General features: G+C 40.0%; 1 protein-coding gene across 1 annotated transcript in view; it reads right to left on the reverse strand.

The window, feature by feature from the left end:
- Nucleotides 1-2189: 2189 nt before the first annotated feature.
- The window catches only part of THSD7B (thrombospondin type 1 domain containing 7B), a 765597-nt gene continuing 746910 nt past the window's right edge, over nucleotides 2190-20876 (reverse strand). The window contains exons 26-27 of the mRNA XM_027132057.1: nucleotides 11740-11827; nucleotides 2190-3399 (exon numbers count right to left, since the gene is read on the reverse strand). Coding sequence (XP_026987858.1) covers nucleotides 3318-3399; nucleotides 11740-11827 — 170 coding nt within the window. The 3' untranslated portion in view covers nucleotides 2190-3317. The remainder of the gene's footprint in view (nucleotides 3400-11739; nucleotides 11828-20876) is intronic.

The raw sequence follows: 20876 nt of genomic DNA on the forward strand, positions 1-20876 counted from the left end.
AGTAGATAAAACAGCCATCTCTACCAGTCTTGAAAAAGTGGCTTTTTGTAGGACATGAACCTTTGCATTCAACCCTGACCTTTCTTGGTTCTCTCTCAAACCTCTTTGATTGTCCAATTAGCTTACTTTGTTCTTAGTGGCTACCAGTAGTTGAGGGTTTGCCAAGACTCGTCAGTGTTCCAAATGAGAGGATTTCTGGTAACAACACCTAGATTCAGGCTGAATGGATGCTGGGTCCTCAGGCAGCAGCTTTTAAACTCTGCAGATATACTTTTTCCAGAAAAAGACTGGGAGATGGACATTTTTGTCTGTCCCTTCTGCACCTAGCCCTGGGGTAACAGACAGTTAAGAACTGTCTCTTTGTTTGCTATCATGTTGAGCCCATGAGCAGACTGCACTGGCCAGAGCCAGGCTCAAAGGATGTGTCCTCTAGGCAGCAGCCACAAAAGCTGGGGTGCCAGACATGTGTACGAGCTCCTTTTTGGAGATACCAGTGACCTGGGGTGAGGTAGAGAGACAGCCCAAAGATAGCACTCACCAGCCTTTCTGGTTTCCAGAGAGGATTGCAGTTGGCTCCTAAATGTATGCCTGTGCTTCAGACGACAGCTATAAAGAAAAGCTAATAGTCGCCTTTCATGGAATGACTGGGCATTTCCGTCTGCCGCCACCTTGCTGTGCCCTGGTTGGGGGGAAAGCTGGTTAAGAAATGTTTCTCTTATAGCCCTGTGGGACTAATAATGTGTGGGCTAATGTAAGCCCCACTGGCTACCAGAGTTAGATGTTCAGGATGCCCAGATGCCTGGCTGGCAGCTGTAAAAACTAGGGCACTAGACGTGTGAACAAGCTCCTTTCCCGGAGATGCTGGGGACCTGGGGTAAGACAGAAGGAGAGCTCCAAGATGGTTCCCACCAGCCTCCATGGCCTTGGGAGAGTATTTCAGTTAGCCCCTAGATGTGGATTAAATTAGATATCTGCCCTTCAGGCCAAAGCTTTAAGATATGCAAAGAGGCCTCTTTCACAGAAATTCTGGACACTTTTCAGTTGGGTGGCTCTGTGTTGGGCCCTGGAAGGTGCCCACAATGAGTCCATGCAAGCTTTTTAAGAAGTTTCTTTGTTCACTATGGCCTTGTGGGTCTTGTGGTCACAAGCCCTGTTGGTTTTCACAGCTAGATGTTTTGAACGCCTGTCTCTCAGGTGCAGGTCTTAAAAACTGGGGTGCCAAATGTGGGGTTCAAACCTTTTACTTCTCAGAGAGAAGCTGGGGATTGTGTCTCCTGATGAGGGTCACTCCACCAGGGGTGGGGCTTACGGGTGTCTCAGCCTCTCCTACCCATTTTGATGTGGGTTTTTTCTTGTGTGCCTGATGTGTAGGAGTCACTCGGCTAGTTTCTGGATTTCTTTTGGAGGACTGTTCCAGAGGTAGCTGTAGATTTGGCATGTCTGTGGGAGGAGGTGAGTTCAGAATTCTTCTGTGTCGCCATCTTGAACCAGAACCCCCTTTTACATTTATTGTTAATGTCTACCTAAGGAGGAAAATGATTTCATTATCTCACTTTGTGAGTCAAACAACTGAGGCAGAGACAATTTGTCATCCTTGCATAGGCTCATACAGGCAGTAAAGGGCACAGCTAGGATTCGATCTCCGAAGCAGGATCTCTTGAACTACCATGAAGACTACTGAAACTTTAGCTAAAGTGAACTAATGAAAGGACAGTTCTAGGAGCTGTTTCCTCAACCACAGTATTGACATAAGCTATTCTCTTTTCATGTACTTTTTTCCTTTAAAACCATGGTGCCATTGAAGAAAATCAATTAGTGTTAAAATGGTTAACAAAAGTCCTAGTATAAATGAAAACATCCTCTATCTTGCTCATCGTATCACATTTCTAACAAACAGTTCCATTTTCTCAGGCCTCTCAGTTCATTTACATGTCAGTGTTTGCATTATTATTACAGCAGTTCTAATGTTAGCTAAGCTTTAAATATTCCTTCAAAGCTACTCTGTGTAATCATGCTTGGCTCCATTTCATAGCATAACCATTAGTGCTGAGAATGTGGGGTAAGAGTCCTTTTTCTCTGTCAGTGATTTCAGCTGTCAACCTCTAAAACAGTGACACAGGGAATCTGTTAGCAAAGCTGTTTTCGTCGAAGCATGGGCTCTTCAGGAGGGAATAAGAAGTCTGCAACAGTTAACATTTCAGTCTCGTGAGCACTTTATTTGCTATAAATACAAGTCAATACCACAAGAGGGCACCGTCTTACTTTCCAACATCTACAATTACAAACATCGATCTTCATAAAATGGTTTCAGCTTTTTCATGTGTTGTTTTAGATTTTGAAACCTTATAAAAGCAAGACTTGCTACAAACAGGATCAGCGTTCGATATATATTAAATGAGGTCAGATAATTAAATTCAGAAAAAGAATTTATAAATAGTCAATAAGAAAATTGAAATTACAAAAGCAGCGTTTTTCATCCTTAAACTGAATTACAACTGTGTGTGGTTAATGCTATATCTACATGGCTAAGTTTTTGTTCAAATACACAGTTTTAGTGATGAAATAATTAATTTACCTCTTTCTCCAATATAACCACCTATTACTTCATTTGTACACCCTAACATTCAATACACATTTCATTCAAAACCACCTAGCTTTCATCTAGTCCAGCAATTACACACGTTCCATTTGTTTTCAATAGATGCAACCCATGAAGTACCATCATCCCCCTGGCTACAAAACAAAATACAATTTGTAAAGGTAAAAACTCAGAGAATTTCTGAAATGGTAACCCATTCTCTCTATGTTCATGAAAATAAGCAATCCAATTTGAAAGTCTTTGAACTGATGTAAGCTCTAGAAAACTCAGTGTTGAAGTATGGGAAGAATAAGGATTTGCACTAACATAGTGCATAACAATGCAGTGTCAGGCGACTCATCATTTACAGTAAATGCCTTGGTTGGACTTTCCTCTGGATTGTCATCATGCTGCTAAGGATAAAGTTTATACTCGAGTCTGTGGGAATTCCATCATGTTTTCTTCTTCCCATTTCCAAGCAGGAAGAGAAGGGTTTTCAGGTCCCTTGGGGAAATCAAAGAATTAAACACACCCACAAACAGCTTGAAAGCAAAATGGCAGACAAAATAATCCTTGACTCCGTGTCCAAATGAAGTTGAGTCAATATTACTTTCACAATATTTGTATCCTGCCTCGTATAACGCATCATGAGATTCCTCAAAAAACTGAGAATTCTGAGAGCTACAAAAGAGAAAGCAGTTAAGGCAGTTGATGTCTACATTTGGATTTCTTCTTCAGGTTACATGTCTAAGTCTCCGTCGTAGGCTAAGGTCAGAGGCTTCTGTTGGGGAGGTGTGCTTTGATGTGGTTTTGGCTTCTTGCTGTAAAGGGAAAAGAATTCCTGAGATAAAGAAAGTTCACAGAGCTCTGTTTCACGTGCCAGACACAATTGTGAGGTACAGAAATTCAATGGTTAGACAAAAGATTGATTTCTCTGGACTGGTGGGTTCCTTTTTGGAATATTGGTGTACTTTGACCCTTAAACCAGGAGAAGCGTTTGGTTTTTTTTTTTCAAAATCTTAAAAATGGTTTAGCGGAAACAATGAATTTGGTAAAGGCTACCTTCCTTTGTTTATATGCAGTAATGCGAATATCTGTTGCTAATTCCTGAACAACTACGACCTCCATGGCACAGATGTTTAACATCATAAGTAGCTAGCACAGCCAGACTCCCACGCCTTACTCTGCTCTTGTTTTCGAGTAAACACGCTTCTGCTCTGGCCTGAATCCTGACATCTAGCTGCTGAGTCACCAGAGCCTGTCAGGAAAATTTCACTGGTTCTGCACCAGCCAAAGCTATTCTCCCCTGGTCTCTGTTCTCCTTGAGGTCTACCACGTTGCCAGATCAGGGGGGGCTGCCATTCCTTCTCACAGAGAGAGAAGCTGAACTTGAGTTACATTCCTAAATCACACAGTGATGCCCCAGATCTGGGCGAAACATGCTGCATTACGCTCTTTGATTCTCAGTGTGCGTGAATCTCAGTTGAGGAGTATTTATAGCTTGAATTCTACCACGCAGTGCCCCACCTCCCACGGTTCTGTTTCCCTTCCCTCCTCAGTGCCTTGGCTTTGCTGTGACTTCAGAGCTCAGCTCTCTTCGGGTTGTCCTCAGCAGCAGGGGAACCATCAAGTGTCAAGCCCTGTGCTGAGGATTTACAGAAGGTATCTCAATAAAGCCCAGGACAGCACTGAGAGGGAGGCATTAGGATGACTGCTACTTGACAGTGAAGGACTAGAGAAGTTATTTACCTTCCCTCAAGTCACTGAGTGAGTGGCACAGCCTGGAATCTAAGTGCATCTAAAACACACAGGACAAATGCCTTTAACCCTTCAGTGCATCCTCCCTCTATCTAATTCATTAATTAGGCACTTGGTGGAAACTTTTTTGTCTGTATGTATTTTTATACTTCGAGTGAATGTAAATTAAAAACAAACATTTCAGTGTGTACAACTGGCTGGCATTTCGAACACTGTGTTAGAGTGTTGCATAACCATCACCCTAAAGGGAAACTGGTCCCATTAAGCAGTGTCTCTCCATTCTCTTACTCTGTCCCTGGCAACCACATATCAACTTTCTGCCTCTGTAAATTTGCCTATTCTCGATATTTCATATGGAATCATACTATATGTGTGGCCTTTGGGGTCTGGCATCTTTCACTTAATGGTTAAATTAGAGAATCGTTTGATATGTGAATTTTACCACAAAAGAAAAAGATGTTTGATAACATGGTTGTAGGGAGAATCTCCTAGGTTAAAATACTCAGGTTCTAATTCAGGAGAAATTGTTTTTTGATGTTTGAAGCGATTTATAGATGCTAAAGAGGTAAATTACAACTACAAGGAACCAGAGATCCTACTGTGTCCCTACCCGGCACCCAGCGTGTAGCAGGTGCTCAGTGTATGACTTGCTGAGTGCTGGCTGCAGGCAAACACCTGCCTCTCAGCAGAGGGGAGGAAGAAATATGCTTTAAATTTTCTGTGGAGGCGTCCTTGGCCTATGATTTCCCGTTTCCCAGGTCTGTTCCACTTCTCAAGAGCAGTTACTGCATAATTATCTGAATAACATTCAACTTTTCTATATTAAATATATGTATATTCCAGTGTCTCTAGTCATATTGCCAGGCCCAGGCTCCTGATCAGTTATCTATTTTATATATAGTAGTGTGTATATGCCAATCCCAATCTCCCAATTTATCCCCCTCTCTTTCCCCCCTGGTAGCCATAAGCTTGTTTTCTACATTTGTGACTCTATTTCTGTTTTGTAAATAAGTAAGTTCATTTGTACCATTTTTTAGATTCCACCTATGAGCAATATCATATGATATTTGCCTTCCTCTGTCATACTGAGCGAAGTAAATCAGACAATCTCTAGGTCCATCCGTTTGCTGCAAATGGCATTATTTTGTTCTATTTGGCATTTGCTAAGGGCTGTTTGACAGAGAAATGGGAGAGCTGAGTCCTGGGGCGTGGGGAGGAGGGATAGAGATGGCTGGATCTTTACAGAGACAATAATATTTGGTTAGCAAAGTGGATGGGGGGATGAGAGATAAATTAGGAGTTTGGGATTAATATATACACACTACTCTATATGAACTAGGTAAACAACCAGGACCTACTGCATAGCACAGGTAACTCTCCTCGGCATCTTGTAATAGCCTATAATGGAAAAGAAAGAATCTGAAAAAGAACTGATGTGTGTGTGAGTGTACAACTGAATCACTTTGCTGTACACTTGAAACTAATACAACATTGTAAACGAAGAATTCCATAAAAAGAGACAATAATAAAGTTGGCCAGCCTCTAGGACTGTGCCTGGAAAATTCTGCTCAAATATGAGACAGATTTTTATAGCAGCTTCCAGGTATGGAATTATTATGAACACTGTGTTCACCTCTAGGAAAAAAAAAAAGAGAAAGGGGGCTCCCAGTATCTAGGTCTTGGATTTTTGTGGCTCGTGGTGTGTGTTGGGATGGTTGTGATGAAGGCTTCATTTCATATGCATCCTTTCATACTGTGTAAGCTCTAATAGACAGATACTAAAGTCACGTCTATGAATGTGTGAGATCCGAGAACTTTTAGAGAGTTTAAAAGTTAGCAAGCACTGAATAAGGTGGTGATTTTGCTGGGGAGCTGTGGCTTTACAAAGCTTCCTGGCTGGTTAAAAAGAGCCCTAAGAGGAAGAGCTGAGTGGGAGGCTGCCCTCTGCACAGGAAGCAAATAGGAGACTTGTCCTTCGAAGTCCCTGCTCCCTTTCCTTTATTAGGCAACTCATTTAGGAGCCATTTTGTAAGTCACTTTCTCTCCTCAACTCTGGTATCGGGGAAGGTGTGACCACCTCACTCCAACTAAATCAGGAGCCACCAATGCCTGGCCCATGGGCCGCCGCCACCCCCTAGGCATTCTGTACCCGCGGTGGACGTCTCCTATCCATCACATTATTGTTTACTGCTGAGCCCAGGAATAGCCTCATAACTCTTCTTGACAGCCACCATCACTTTCAGAGTTGGCCCAAGGGAGAAAACCAGTATGCAGTCCTGGCTGTAAGAGATCATTGATGGACACGTTTTAAAGTCACCTCTTCCATGACCATTTGCGTTTTAGCAAAGGATCAACCCATTAAGCCAGAAACGTGAGCTCATTGTAAACGGGCAGGCAAGTGCTGGCACTTCTCAGCGCTCTTGAAGTCAAGCCACAAGGACCCATCCCCAGACCAGAAGACATTAACAGGCAGCTACTCAGGAGGGCCGAGCCTCGGAAGTGGCGACACCACCTTCAAACTTTCAAATTTGAGAGCCCCTTTCCTGCGTTGTGCTGAGCAAGGGAGAATAGCTGCAGTTCTCTGAGTGATTTCCAGGCACTATGTCTAGATTACCTACAAGCTCACCCAGTGGTCGTCCCCACTAAATTACCTCATGAGTCTTTATTGCCAGGGGAGCTGGGCATCAATAATATTATTTCAAAAACTCCAAATGCTAATGGCAGACGTGCAAACGGTCATATCTGAACGAAGCAGTCCTTGAGAAGACTGTTTTTCTCAAAACATGTCCAAGTTTTTATCATAAATTGCCTTCATCTAAAGTGTACACCTAACAACTGGCATATTTATTAGAGCAGCTCTCTTGTCCCAAGCTTTTTATTTTGGGGGAGAAAATATAAAATCTCCAAAACTGTCATCCTCTAACTCTTCTGCAAGCTATTTAATAGAAATAGATGGTGTGAAAATACCTATTTGGATTCTTTAGGCAGCTCCTATATAACAGTAAATGTTTTGATATCAATAGGTCTGTACCCAGGTCTGTAGCTTACTTGGGAAATGAAGAGCCCCTAAAAAATGTGAAAGGTGTAGACACTACCTCGAGTCTAAAGAGTTTTTAGGATTACTCAAGGGAAAGAAACTACAGAGACTGCAAGTCCAGTGGAAAGAGTGTACATTTGGGGGTTAAGACAAACCTGGAGTTGATTTCACCAGGCTGATGTCCTTATGTAAGTTATTCAACTTTTCTGAGGATTACTTACTCCCCCTTTAAAATGAAGGTGATGCTAGCAACGCCTCATTGGATTATTATGAAGACTGAATAAGGCAATCTATGCAAAGCACTTTGTTTGATGTATGAATATTAGATTTTTTTTTTCCTGGCAGCCCGGGTGTGATCCCTGGTCAGGGAGTTTGATCCTACGTGCCACATGCCACAACTAAGAGCCGGCACAGCTAAATAAATAAATAGGCCTATCAACACACCAGGGTATAAGGAAACAGTAGAAAATGAAGTTGAAATTGTTGTTTGGGCTCAAATAGTGGAAGACTTTAATTGACTGGTAAGGCAGCCAGAACATGACTTTCATTTTGCTGTCAATGGGTGTCTGTCTGAGGAGGAAAGGGGCTGATCACTTGGCTAAGTTTTAGGAAGATTAATCTGGCTACAGACTGCTGAAGGCAGCATTTGTAAAGAATCCAAATATGGAAGTAACTGTGCTACTTCCAACAGGGGATTATTAAGGCTGGGCATTGAGGATGAAAAAAATAGGTATGAGAAATACTGTACATAAATATTTATATAATTTGGGCACAAAAAAAGTAAGGGGCAATTCCATTGATCTTTTATAATAAAAATTTTCCAGAATATTCTGTTTGTCATCAGAATTCAGTGAGGCACCTAATTAATCCCTAGCACCTAGAGTTATACAGAAAGGGCCGCAATAAATATTTATTGTTGAAGGAATGGATTAAGGGTAACACAATTTTAAGTTGAAGGAAATGGAGAAATGTAAAAGGGTGAAATTTACGACTGTTATTAAATTTTAATTTTTAATCTTTTAGATACTCTAGGGAAGAAGGAACCATAGAATCTGGAATTGGGGATGTGGCTATGAAGTAGAACACATCCAAGCTTTCACAGACTAATAGACTAGCTGATTATCTTACACTGTATTGGGCCATTGCTTTGAGAGCAGTGTCTCTTCTGTCAACCCCTTATGTTCTTTGTTGCAATTTAAGACCTTTTCCTTCTTCTAATCTTTTTTAGTGGTGAATGCTTCCTATCACTCTCAACCTCATATTCAACCTCATATAGGCCTTTCCACTTCACATTTGTCCATTAAGACAGGACCTAGACAATACTCACAAAACTTACCAATTCAAACATAATTGGTCAAATCATTTGATTTTAGGGTAAACGACTAACTGAAGGTGTTCCTTTTTACTACAACACTGTGGAAATATTAGTTGGATAGAAAGCCAACTTCTAGAAATTCAATTTCAATCACTATAGGTGGCAGAAAAAAATGAAAGTCACTTAATTTTCTTCACTAACCTTCACTGACCAAGAGCAAAGATTTAAAAACCTGTGTAACCTTGGAAGTACAAGCTAGAAATACAAAGAGTGGATTTGAGTTGCAATTAAAACTTGGGTGAAAATTCTCAAGGAAATAGTTTGAGACAGATGATGAATATAAATATCTTGATTTAGAGAAAAAAAGGAATACTTTGATCTCATGAAAATTAAAATCCTTTGAAAATTCTTCTTAGGAAGCTAATAAAATATTCTCAACACTCTTGAAAACATTCAAATGTATTTACTTCTGTCTGGTTTCAAGACCAGCTCATCAAATAAAATATATTCTATACAATAACTAATCATCATTTTCTGAGAATAACATATTTTTAGGAACTAGTCACTTACAAATTGGGGTTCCTGGAATGGACAGTTAAATTTTCTCTCATGGCTGGTCAATGTAGATAAACAGCTGGCTCTACTATTCAAAATTTACTAATAGGTTGTTTGAACCAACTGGTCAATTTAACATAACTGGTCAAAATTGGTCAGTTTGAGAAGAAAATTTAAGAACTAGAATTATCTAGAGTGATGGTTCTCAGCCTTGCCTGGATATTAGAAATACCTGGGGTGCTTTTAATTATTCCTGCATGTGGTCAGGTTGTTCGGATGCTTAAATCAGATTCCCTGGGGCTAGAAATATCAAAAAGGGAATGTAAAGATACAATACCTTTTAAAATCGCACCCCCAAAATAAAATACTTAGGAATAAACCTGATCAAGAAGGTGAAAGACTTATATGCTGAGAACTATAAAACATTAATAAAGGAAATTGAAGATGATTCAAAGAAATGGAAAGATATCCCATGCTCTTGGGTGGGAAGAATTAATATTGTTAAAATGGCCATACTGCCTAAAGCAATATACAGATTTAATGTGATCCCTATCAAATTACCCATGACATTTTTCACAGAACTAGAACAACCATAGAAGACCGAGAATTGCCAAAGTAATCCTGAAGAAAAGGAACAAAGCAGGAGGCATAACCCTCCCAGACTTCAGACAATACTAAAAAGGCACAGTAATCAAAACAGCATGGTATTGGCACAAAAACAGACATATGGATCAATGGAACAGAATAGAGAGCCCAGAAATAAACCATACACCTACGGTCAATTAATCTTCAACAAAGGAGGCAAGAATATACAATAGCAAAAAGACAGTCTCTTCAGCAAGTGGCATTGGGAAAGTTGGACATCTGCATATAAATCAATGAAGTTAGTTAGAACATGCTCTCTCACCATACACAAAAATAAACTCAAGATGGCTTAAGACTTAAACATAAGACATGACACCATAAAACTACTAGAAGAGAGCAAAGGCAAAACATTCTCTGACATAAATCGTACCAATGTTTTCTTAGGACAGCCTCCCAATGCAATAGAAATAAAAACAAAAATAAACACATGGGATCTAATTGAACTTACAAGCTTTTGCACAGCAAAGGAAACCATAAACAAAAGGAAAAGACAAACTATGGAATGGGAGAAAATATTTGCAAATGATGCAACCAACAAGGGCTTAATTTCCAAAATATACAAATAGCTCATACAGCTCAACAACAAAAAAACAACCCAATCAAAAAATGGGCAGAAGACCTAAATAGACATTTCGCTAAAGAAGATGTACAGATGGCCAACAGGCACATGAAAAGATGCTCAACATTGCTAATTATTAGAGAAATGCAAATTGAAACTACAATGAGGTACTACCTCACACCAGTCAGGATTGCCATCATTAAAAACTCTACAAATAACCAATGTTGGAGAGAGTGTGGGGAAAAGGGAGCCCTCTTACACTGTTGGTGGGAATGTAAGTTGGTGCAGCCACTATGGAAAACAGTATGGAAAACTCTTTCTCAGAAAACTAAAAATAGAATTACCATATGATCCAGCAATCCCACTCCTGGGCATATATCCAGACAAAATTCTAATTCAAAAAGATACATGCACCCCTGTGTTCACAGCAGCACTATTCATAGTAGCCAAGACAGGGAAACAACCTAAATGTCCATCGACAGAGGAATGGATAAAGAAGATGTGGTATATATATACAGTGGAATATTAATCACAAAAGAGAATGAAATAATGCCATTTGCAGCAACATAGACGGACCTAGAGATTATCATACTAAGAGAAAGACAAATACCATATGCTATCTCTTATATGTGGAATCTAAAATATGATGCAAATTAACCTATCTATGAAACAGAAACAGACTCATGGACATATAGAACAGCCTTGTGGTTGCCAAGGGAGTTGGGGGAGGGATGGAGTGGGAGGTTGGGGTGAGCAGCTGTGAGCTTTTATATACAAAATGGATAAACAACGAGGTCCTACTGTATAGCACAGAGAACTATATTCAATATCCTGTGATAAACCATAATGGAAAAGAATATACAAAAAATATATGTATGTGTAACTGAATCGCTTCTGTACCAACTATACTTCAATAAGCAAAGTTAAAAAAAAAAATCTCTGGGACTAGGATTCAAATATCAGTCCCCAAGAGGTGCCAAGAAATGCCAGTGTGCCATTAAAGCTAAAAAGTACTGATCTAAATCAAAATTCTAAAATGGGAAAGCCCTGACTAATGACGTGCCTCTTATACCTTCTGATAGTATTTGAAAACCAAATAAAAGAATGTTATTTCAAACAAGGACAATAAAGATAATGATTTCCCATTTCAACTATTCACCAATTCTACTGTTGATGATTATTTGTGAGTTCAAGTGTCCTGTTATAATGGCCAATGATCTTAAGTTTTCTTTTAGTATAACATGCCACCCATGAAAATATGGAATATTAACTTTTTACTAGTTAGTACTTACCAAACAAAGTAGGAAGTAAATACGAGGAAAATCACGATAAGAAAACCACCACCTGAAACGCCATAAACCCAGATTTTCACTCGGCCATCTGTTTAAAATAGAAAATAACAAACTTATCAACAAAAGCTTTATTTCTTATCTAAATTAGTGTATTATTTATTTCTCAGCTGAATTCTGAGATTTGCGTAAGTCAGAAGCATAGGTGGAAATACCCACATGTGACAGCTATCAAATGTCAAAAAAAAAGGTGAAAATATAAAATGTAAGATAGTCTATCATTTTTTCACAATGCCAAACAAAGACCAGAAATCAGTACTTCATAAAATCTAACAACTGGCAGGATAGTTTGAATTTATTTTCATTTGTATATACTTCTAATACAAAAGTACTACAAAACATATACATATGTGTACAAGTATATATTATTTTGGACTTGTTATCTGCTCGAGTTAAAAAAATAGAACCAAACAGTCTGATCTATTTTGTGATTTTTACTCTGTGAGGTATACCCTGACTGTATGTATGGTGTGCGTGTGTGTGTATAAATTTGAGTTGTTTCTGGAAATCTCATGGTTTTTGCTCTTCTTTACATGAGCGCACAGTTAACTAAACTTAGAATTGCACTGATAGTAGCAATGCCTTAGCATCTCAAAGGAACTATGTTCCTTTCTGAAAGATATACACACAAAAGGTTCATTATACTACATGAATGTAATTAACTGTGGGTCCAAAGAACATATCAAACTCTAATGCTAAAGACTTTTGACTTCTGGGAAGATGGCGGAAGAGTAAGACGCAGAGATCACCTTCCTCCCCACAGATACACCAGAAATACATCTACACGTGGAACAACTCCTACAGAGCATCTACTGCACGCTGGCAGAAGACCTCAGACCTCCCAAAAGGTAAGAAACCCCCCACATACCTGGTTAGGGCAAAAGAAAAAAATAAGCAGAGACAAAAGGATAGGGACAGGTCCTGCACCAGCAGGAGGGAGCTGTGAAGGAGGAAAAGTGTCCACACACTAGGAAGCCCCTTCGCGGGCAGAGACTGCGGGTGGCGGAGTGGGGGAGCTTCGGAGCCGCGGAGGAGAGCACAGCAACAGGGGTGTGGAGGCCAAAGCAGAGAGATTCCAGCGCAGAGGATCAGGGCCGACCGGCACTCACCAGCCAAGAGGCTTGTCTGCTCACCCGCCGGGGCGGGCAGGGCTGGGAGCTGAGGCTCCGGCTTCATTCGGATCTCTGGGAGAGGACTGGGGTTGGCGGCGAGAACACAGCCTGCAGGGCGTTAGTGCACCGTGGCTAGCCGGGAGGGAGTCTGGGGAAAAGTCTGGACCTGCGGAAGAGGCAAGAGACTTTTTCTTCCCTCTTTATTTCCTGGTGCGCGAGGAGAGGAGATTAAGAATGCTGCTTAAAGGAGCTTCAGAGACAGGCGCGAGCCGCGGCTAAAAGTGCAGGCCCCAGAGACAGACATGAGACGCTAAGGCCGCTGCTGCCGCCACCAAGAAGCCTGTGTGCGAGCACAGGTCACTATCCACACCCCCCCTTCGGGGGAGGCTGTGCAGCCCGCCACTGCCAGGGTCCTGGGATCCAGGGACAGCTCCCCCGGGAGAACGCACAGCATGCCTCAGGCTGGTGCAACGTCACGCCAGCCTCTGCAGGCCTGCCCCGCACTCCGTGACCCTCACTATCCGCCCCCGCCCCCCCGGCCTGAGTGAGCCAGAGCCTCCGAATCAGCGGCTCCTTTAACCCCGTCCTGTCTGAGCAAAGAACAGACGCCCTCCGGCGACCTACACGCACAGGCGGGGCCAAATCCAAAGCTGAGCCCCTGGGAGCTGTGAGAACAAAGAAGAGAAAGGGAAATCTCTCCCAGCAGCCTCAGAAGCAGCGGATTAAAGCTCCACAATCAACTTGATGTACCCTGCATCTGTGGAATACATGAATAGAAAACGAATCATCCCAAATTAAGGAGCCGTGTGGATGAAAGTCTCTTGGTGCTGCAGCCAGGAGTTAGTGCTGTGCCTCTGAGGTGGGAGAGCCAACTTCAGGACACTGGTCCACAAGAGACCTCCCAGCTGCACATAATATCAAATGGCAAAAATCTCCCAGAGATCTCCATCTCAACGTCAGCACCCAGCTTCACTCAATGACCAGCAAGCTACAGTGCTGGACATCCTATGCAAAACAACTAGCAAGACAGGAACACAACCCCACCCATTAGCAGAGAGGCTGCCCACCAGAAAGACAAGATAATAAGTCTACAGACACCCCAGACACCCCAAAACACACCACCAGACGTGGACCTGCCCACCAGAAAGACAAGATCCAGCCTCATCCACGAGAACACAGGCACTAGGCCCCTCCACCAGGAATCCTACACAACCCACTGAACCAACCTTAGCCACTGGGGACAGACACTAAAAACAACAGGAACTGCGAACCTTCAGCCTGCAAAAAGGAGACCCCAAACACAGTAAGATAAGCAAAATGAGAAGACAGAGAAACACACAGCAGATGAAGGAGCAAGATAAAAACCCACCAGACCTAACAAATGAAGAGGAAATAGGCAGTCGACCTGAAAAAGAATTCAGAATAATGATAGTAAACATGATCCAAAATCTTGGAAATAGAATAGACAAAATGCAAGAAACAGTTAACAAGGACCTAGAAGAACTAAAGATGAAACAAACAATGATGAACAACACAATAAATGAAATGAAAAATACTCTAGATGGGATCAATAGCAGAATAACTGAGGCAGAAGAACGGATAAGTGACCTGGAAGATAAAATAGTGGAAATAACTACTGCAGAGCAGAATAAAGAAAAAAGAATGAAAAGAACTGAGGACAGTCTCAGAGACCTCTGGGACAACATTAAACGCACCAACATTCGAATTATAGGGGTTCCAGAAGAAGAAGAGAAAAAGAAAGGGACTGAGAAAATATTTGAAGAGATTATAGTTAAAAACTTCCCTAATATGGGAAAGGAAATAGTTAATCAAGTCCAGGAAGCACAGAGAGTCCCATACAGGATAAATACAAGGAGAAATACGCCAAGACACATATTAATCAAACTGTCAAAAATTAAATACAAACAAAACATATTAAAAGCAGCAAGGGAAAAACAACAAATAACACACAAGGGAATCCCCATAAGGTTAACAGCTGATCTTTCAGCAGAAACTCTGCAAGCCAGAAGGGAGTGGCAGGACATATTGAAAGTGTTGAAGGAGAAAAACCTGCAACCAAGATTACTCTACCCAGCAAGGATCTCATTCAGATTTGTTGGAGAAATTAAAACCTTTACAGACAAGCAAAAGCTGAGAGAGTTCAGCACCACCAAACCAGCTCTACAACAACTGCTAAAGGAACTTCTCTAGGCAAGAAAAACAAAAGAAGGAAAAGACCTACAATAACGAACCCAAAACAATTAAGAAAATGGGAATGGGAACATACATATCGATAATTACCTTAAATGTAAATGGACTAAATGCTCCCACCAAAAGACACGGATTGGCTGAATGGATACAAAAACAAGACGCATATATTTGCTGTCTACAAGAGACCCACTTCAGACCTAGAGACACATACAGACTGAAAGTAAGGGGATGGAAAAAGGTATTTCATGCAAATGGAAACCAAAAGAAAGCTGGAGTAGCAATTCTCATATCAGACAAAATAGACTTTAAAACAAAGACTATTAGAAGAGACAAAGAAGGACACTACATAATGATCAAGGGATCAATCCAAGAAGAAGATATAACAATTGTAAATATTTATGCACCCAACATAGGAGCACCTCAATACATAAGGCAAATACTAACAGCCATAAAAGGGGAAATCAACAGTAACACATTCATAGTAGGGGACTTTAACACCCCACTTTCACCAATGGACAGATCATCCAAAATGAAAATAAATAAGGAAACACAAGCTTTAAATGATACATTTAACCAGATGGACTTAATTGATATTTATAGGACATTCTATCCAAAAGCAACAGAATACACATTTTTTCTCAAGTGCTCATGGAACATTCTCCAGGATAGATCATATCTTGGGTCACAAATCAAGCCTTGGTAAATTTAAGAAAATTGAAATTGTATCAAGTATCTTTTCTGACCACAACGCCATGAGACTAGAAATCAATTACAGGAAAAGATCTGTAAAAAACACAAACACATGGAGGCTAAACAGTACACTACTTAATAACGAAGTGATCACTGAGGAAATCAAAAAATACCTAGAAACAAATGACAATGGAGACACGACGACTCAAAATCTATGGGATGCAGCAAAAGCAGTTCTAAGAGGGAAGTTTATAGCAATACAATCCTACCTTAAGAAACAGGAAACATCTCGAATAAACAACCTAACCTTGCAGCTAAAGCAATTAGAGAAAGAAGAACAAAAAAACCCCAAAGTTAGCAGAAGGAAAGAAATCAGAAATAAATGAAAAAGAAATGAAGGAAATGATAGCAAAGGTCAATAAAACTAAAAGCTGGTTCTTTGTAAGGATATCAAAAGAATTAGAAATGAAAAAGGAGAAGTAACAACTGACACTGCAGAAATACAAAAGATCATGAGAGATTACTACAAGCAACTCTATGCCAATAAAATGGACAACCTGGAAGAAATGGACAAATTCTTAGAAGTGCACAACCTGCCAAGACTGAATCAGGAAGAAATAGAAAATATGAACAGACCAATCACAAGCACTGAAATTGAAACTGTGATTAAAAATCTTCCAACAAGCAAAAGCCCAGGACCAGATGGCTTCACAGGCGAATTCTATCAAACATTTAGAGAAGAGCTATCACCTATCCTTCTCAAACTCTTCCAAAATATAGCAGAGGGAGGAACACTCCCCAACTCATTCTACGAGGCCACCATCACCCTGATACCAAAACCAGACAAGGATGTCACAAAGAAAGAAAACTACAGGCCAATATCACTGATGAACATAGATGCAAAAATCCTCAACAAAATACTAGCAAACAGAATCCAGCACATTAAAAGGATCATACACCATGATCAAGTGGGGTTTATTCCAGTAATGCAAGGATTCTTCAATATATGCAAATCAATCAACGTGATACACCATATTAACAAATTGAAGGAGAAAAACCATATGATCATCTCAATAGATGCAGAGAAAGCTTTTGACAAAATTCAACACCCATTTATGATAAAAACCCTGCAGAAAGTAGGCATACAGGGAACTTTCCTCAACATAGTAAAGGCCATATATGACAAACCCACAGCCAACATTGTTCTTAGTGGTGCAAATCTGAAAGGAACAAGACAAGGTTGCCCACTCTCACCACCATTGTTCAACATAGTTTTGGAAGTTTTATCCACAGCAATCAGAGACAAAGAAGAATAAAAGGAATCCAAATCGGAAAAGAAAAAGTAAAGCGGTCACTCTTTGCAGGTGACATGATACTATACATAGAGAATCCTAAAGATGCTACCAGAAAACTACTAGAGCTAATCAATGAATTTGGTAAAGTAGCAGGATACAAAATTCATGCACAGAAATCTCTGGCATTGCTATACACTAATGATGAAAAATCTGAAAGTGAAATCAAGAGAACACTCCCATTTACCAAAGAATAAAATATCTAGGAATAAACCTACCTAAGGAGACAAAAGACCTGTATGCAGAAAATTATAAGACACTGATGAAAGAAATTAAAGATGATACAAATAGATGGAGAGATATACCATGTTCTTGGATTGGAAGAATCAACACTGTGAAAATGACTCTACTACCCAAAGCAATCTACAGATTCAATGCAATCCCTATCAAACTACCACTGGCATTTTTCACAGAACTAGAACAAAAAATTTCACAATTTGTATGGAAACACAAAAGACCCCGAATAGCCAAAGCAATCTTGAGAACGAAAAATGGAGCTGGAGGAATCAGGCTTCCTGACTTCAGACTATACTACAAAGCTGCAGTAATCAAGACAGTATGGTACTGGCACAAAAACAGAAATATAGATCAATGGAACAGGATAGAAAGCCCAGAGATAAACCCACGCACATATGGTCACCTTATCTTTGATAAAGGAGGCAGGAATGTACAATGGAGAAAGGACAGCCTCTTCAATAAGTGGTGCTGGGAAAACTGGACAGCTACATGTAAAAGTATGCGATTAGATCACTCCCTAACACCATATACAAAAATAAGCTCAAAATGAATTAAAGACCTAAATGTAAGGCCAGAAACTATCAAACTCTTGGAAGAAAACATAGGCAGAACACTCTATGACATAAATCACAGCAAGGTCCTTTTTGACCCACCTCCCAGAGAAATGGAAATAAAAACAAAAATAAACAAATGGGACCTAATGAAACTTCAAAGCTTTTGCGCAGCAAAGGAAACCATAAACACGACCAAAAGACAACCCTCAGAATGGGAGAAAATATTTGCAAATGAAACAACTGACAAAGGGTTAATCTCCAAAATTTATAAGCAGCTCATGCAGCTTAATAACAAAAAAACAAACAACCCAATCCAAAAATGGGCAGAAGACCTAAATAGACATTTCTCAAAAGAAGATATACAGATTGCCAACAAACACGTGAAAGAATGCTCAACATCACTAATCATTAGAGAAATGCAAATCAAAACTACAATGAGATGTCATCTCACACCAGTCAGAATGGCCATCATCAAAAAATCTAGAAACAATAAATGCTGGAGAGGGTGTGAGAAAAGGGAACCCTCTTACACTGTTGGTGGGAATGTAAATTGATACAGCCACTGTGGAGAACAGTATGGAGGTTCCTTAGAAAACTACAAATAGAACTACCATATGACCCAGCAATCCCACTACTGGGCATATACCCTGAGAAAACCATAATTCAAAAAGAGTCATGTACCAAAATGTTCATTGCAGCTCTATTTACAATAGCCCAGAGATGGAAACAACCTAAATGTCCATCATCAGATGAATGGATAAAGAAGATGTGGCACATATATACAATGGAATATTACTCAGCCATAAAAAGAAACGAAATTGAGCTATTTGTAATGAGGTGGATAGACCTAGAGTCTGTCATACAGCGTGAAGTAAGTCAGAGAGAGACAAATACCATATGCTAACACATATATATGGAATTTAAGAAAAAAATGTCATGAAAAACGTAGGGGTGAAACAGGAATAAAGACACAGACTTACTAGAGAATGGACTTGTGGCTATGGGGAGGGGGAAGGGTAAACTGTGACAAAGCGAGAGAGAAGCATGGACATATATACACTACCAAAGGTAAGGTAGATAGCTAGTGGGAAGCAGCTGCATAGCACAGGGAGATCAGCTCGGTGCTTTGTGACCGCCTGGAGGGGTGGGATAGGGAGGGTGGGAGGGAGGGAGACGCAAGTGGGAAGAGATATGGGAACATATGTATATATATAACTGATTCATTTTGTTGTGAAGCTGAAACTAACATACCATTGTAAAGCAATTATACTCCAATAAAGATGTTAAAATGCAAAAAAAAAAAAAGACTTTCGTGAGATGAAAAACAATCAAAATCTATTGTAAACAACACTTGTTTGGAGGAAAATCACAATTACTTTCCATTGTATTATGACTACGTATTACAATTTTTGCTTACAAGACACTTTCAAGCCTCAATCAGGTTTTAGAATGAGGTTTCAATGTAGTAATGATATATTTCTATGGTCATACAACTTTTAACAAAGCTTTGATTCTTATCTCTTTGAAACACTAATGATGAAATCCCCTATTCTGAATTTTTTGCATTTGCAATAAGAAAAAAAAGTCTTTCCTGAGTGAGAATGCATCTGTCATCTTATTACCCCTTAACCTCATAGAGCTGAAGTATTGGAAGGTACAGTGTTTTTCAATCCCTAGTACAGAGGTATGTGGTCCATGACCTTTAAGCCATGTTACTTAAGAAGAATCAATATAGCTTTTTATAACAGCATAATGGATAGGATCAACGTTCAAACTATTAAAAAAAGATAATGTAGTAAAAAGTCAGTCTTCCTGCCACCCTCTCTGAGAGCCCTACACAGCCACTACCACTGTAACCAGTTTGCTTGCGAACCATCTTACAGTTTTCTCTGCACATGCAAGCAAATGAGTACGAACACAAAATACCTGCACTTTTTAAAAGAGACATAAATGGTGCGTATCACTCACTTTGGTACTTCTTTTCTACGTCACAATATATATTGGAAATATTTCCATGCTAGTTTATAAAGACAGGTCTGTCTCATTCTTTTTAATACCTCTATGAGACATATTGCACAGTTGTATCATTTACATACTTCTCTTAGTATACGTGTGTATATGTGTATGATGAATTCCTAGGAGGAAAATTTTAGGCCAAAATGTATGACAGATTTTTGCCCGATTGCCCTCCTGAGAGGCTGCCCAAGTTTACAATCTCATCATGAGAACCTCATGAAAGTTATTAACTCTCCCCAGACTAAATATATATTTTACATATATACTTGCACACATACATACATATGTATACAATAGTGTATATATGACTATACATATGTGTACATGTGTCTTTGTGTGTGTATCCGTATATATATATACACACACATATATGCACATACACGTATACTCACATACGTGCTGTTGATGCTTTAGTGGGACCTCCAAAGGTTAAGGACCTCAAGTGTGGATCTGAACACTCATTTCCCTGGAACTTCACCCTAATTCTCTTCCTGAAATAGGGTCTACAAGCAGTGGGTGAACCTAGCTACATTTCATATCACACTTCCCTCAAATTTAAGTCTATTGCTATAAATTAGCTAAATGTCCCTAAATGTCACAAAATGAATAAGATATTTTTGAATACCTATGGCATGTGCCCCGACATGCACAGGAATCAAAGATCGAGGCATTTTGGTATGGCCAATGCCCAGGGTCTGGGAGGAAAGTTTCCAAGGTATACATTGGCTGAGCTTTCTGCGTCTCTTCCCTCTCAATGCTCCCTTCCCTCAGTCATTCACAGCATTTTATTTTCTAGAAGAGGTACGTACAGTAGGCACAGAGAATTTTGCTTTCATTTTCTGCCCACTTCACAGAGTGCGAAGTAGAGACTAGTGCTTTGTAAAGACCTTATTGGCCTGCCTTTCAAA

This window comes from Aethalodelphis obliquidens, unplaced genomic scaffold, assembly GCF_003676395.1.
Source record: "Aethalodelphis obliquidens isolate GAN/ISIS:26980383/991018 unplaced genomic scaffold, ASM367639v1 scaffold2, whole genome shotgun sequence".
In the NCBI taxonomy this organism is placed as follows: Eukaryota; Metazoa; Chordata; class Mammalia; order Artiodactyla; family Delphinidae; genus Aethalodelphis; species Aethalodelphis obliquidens.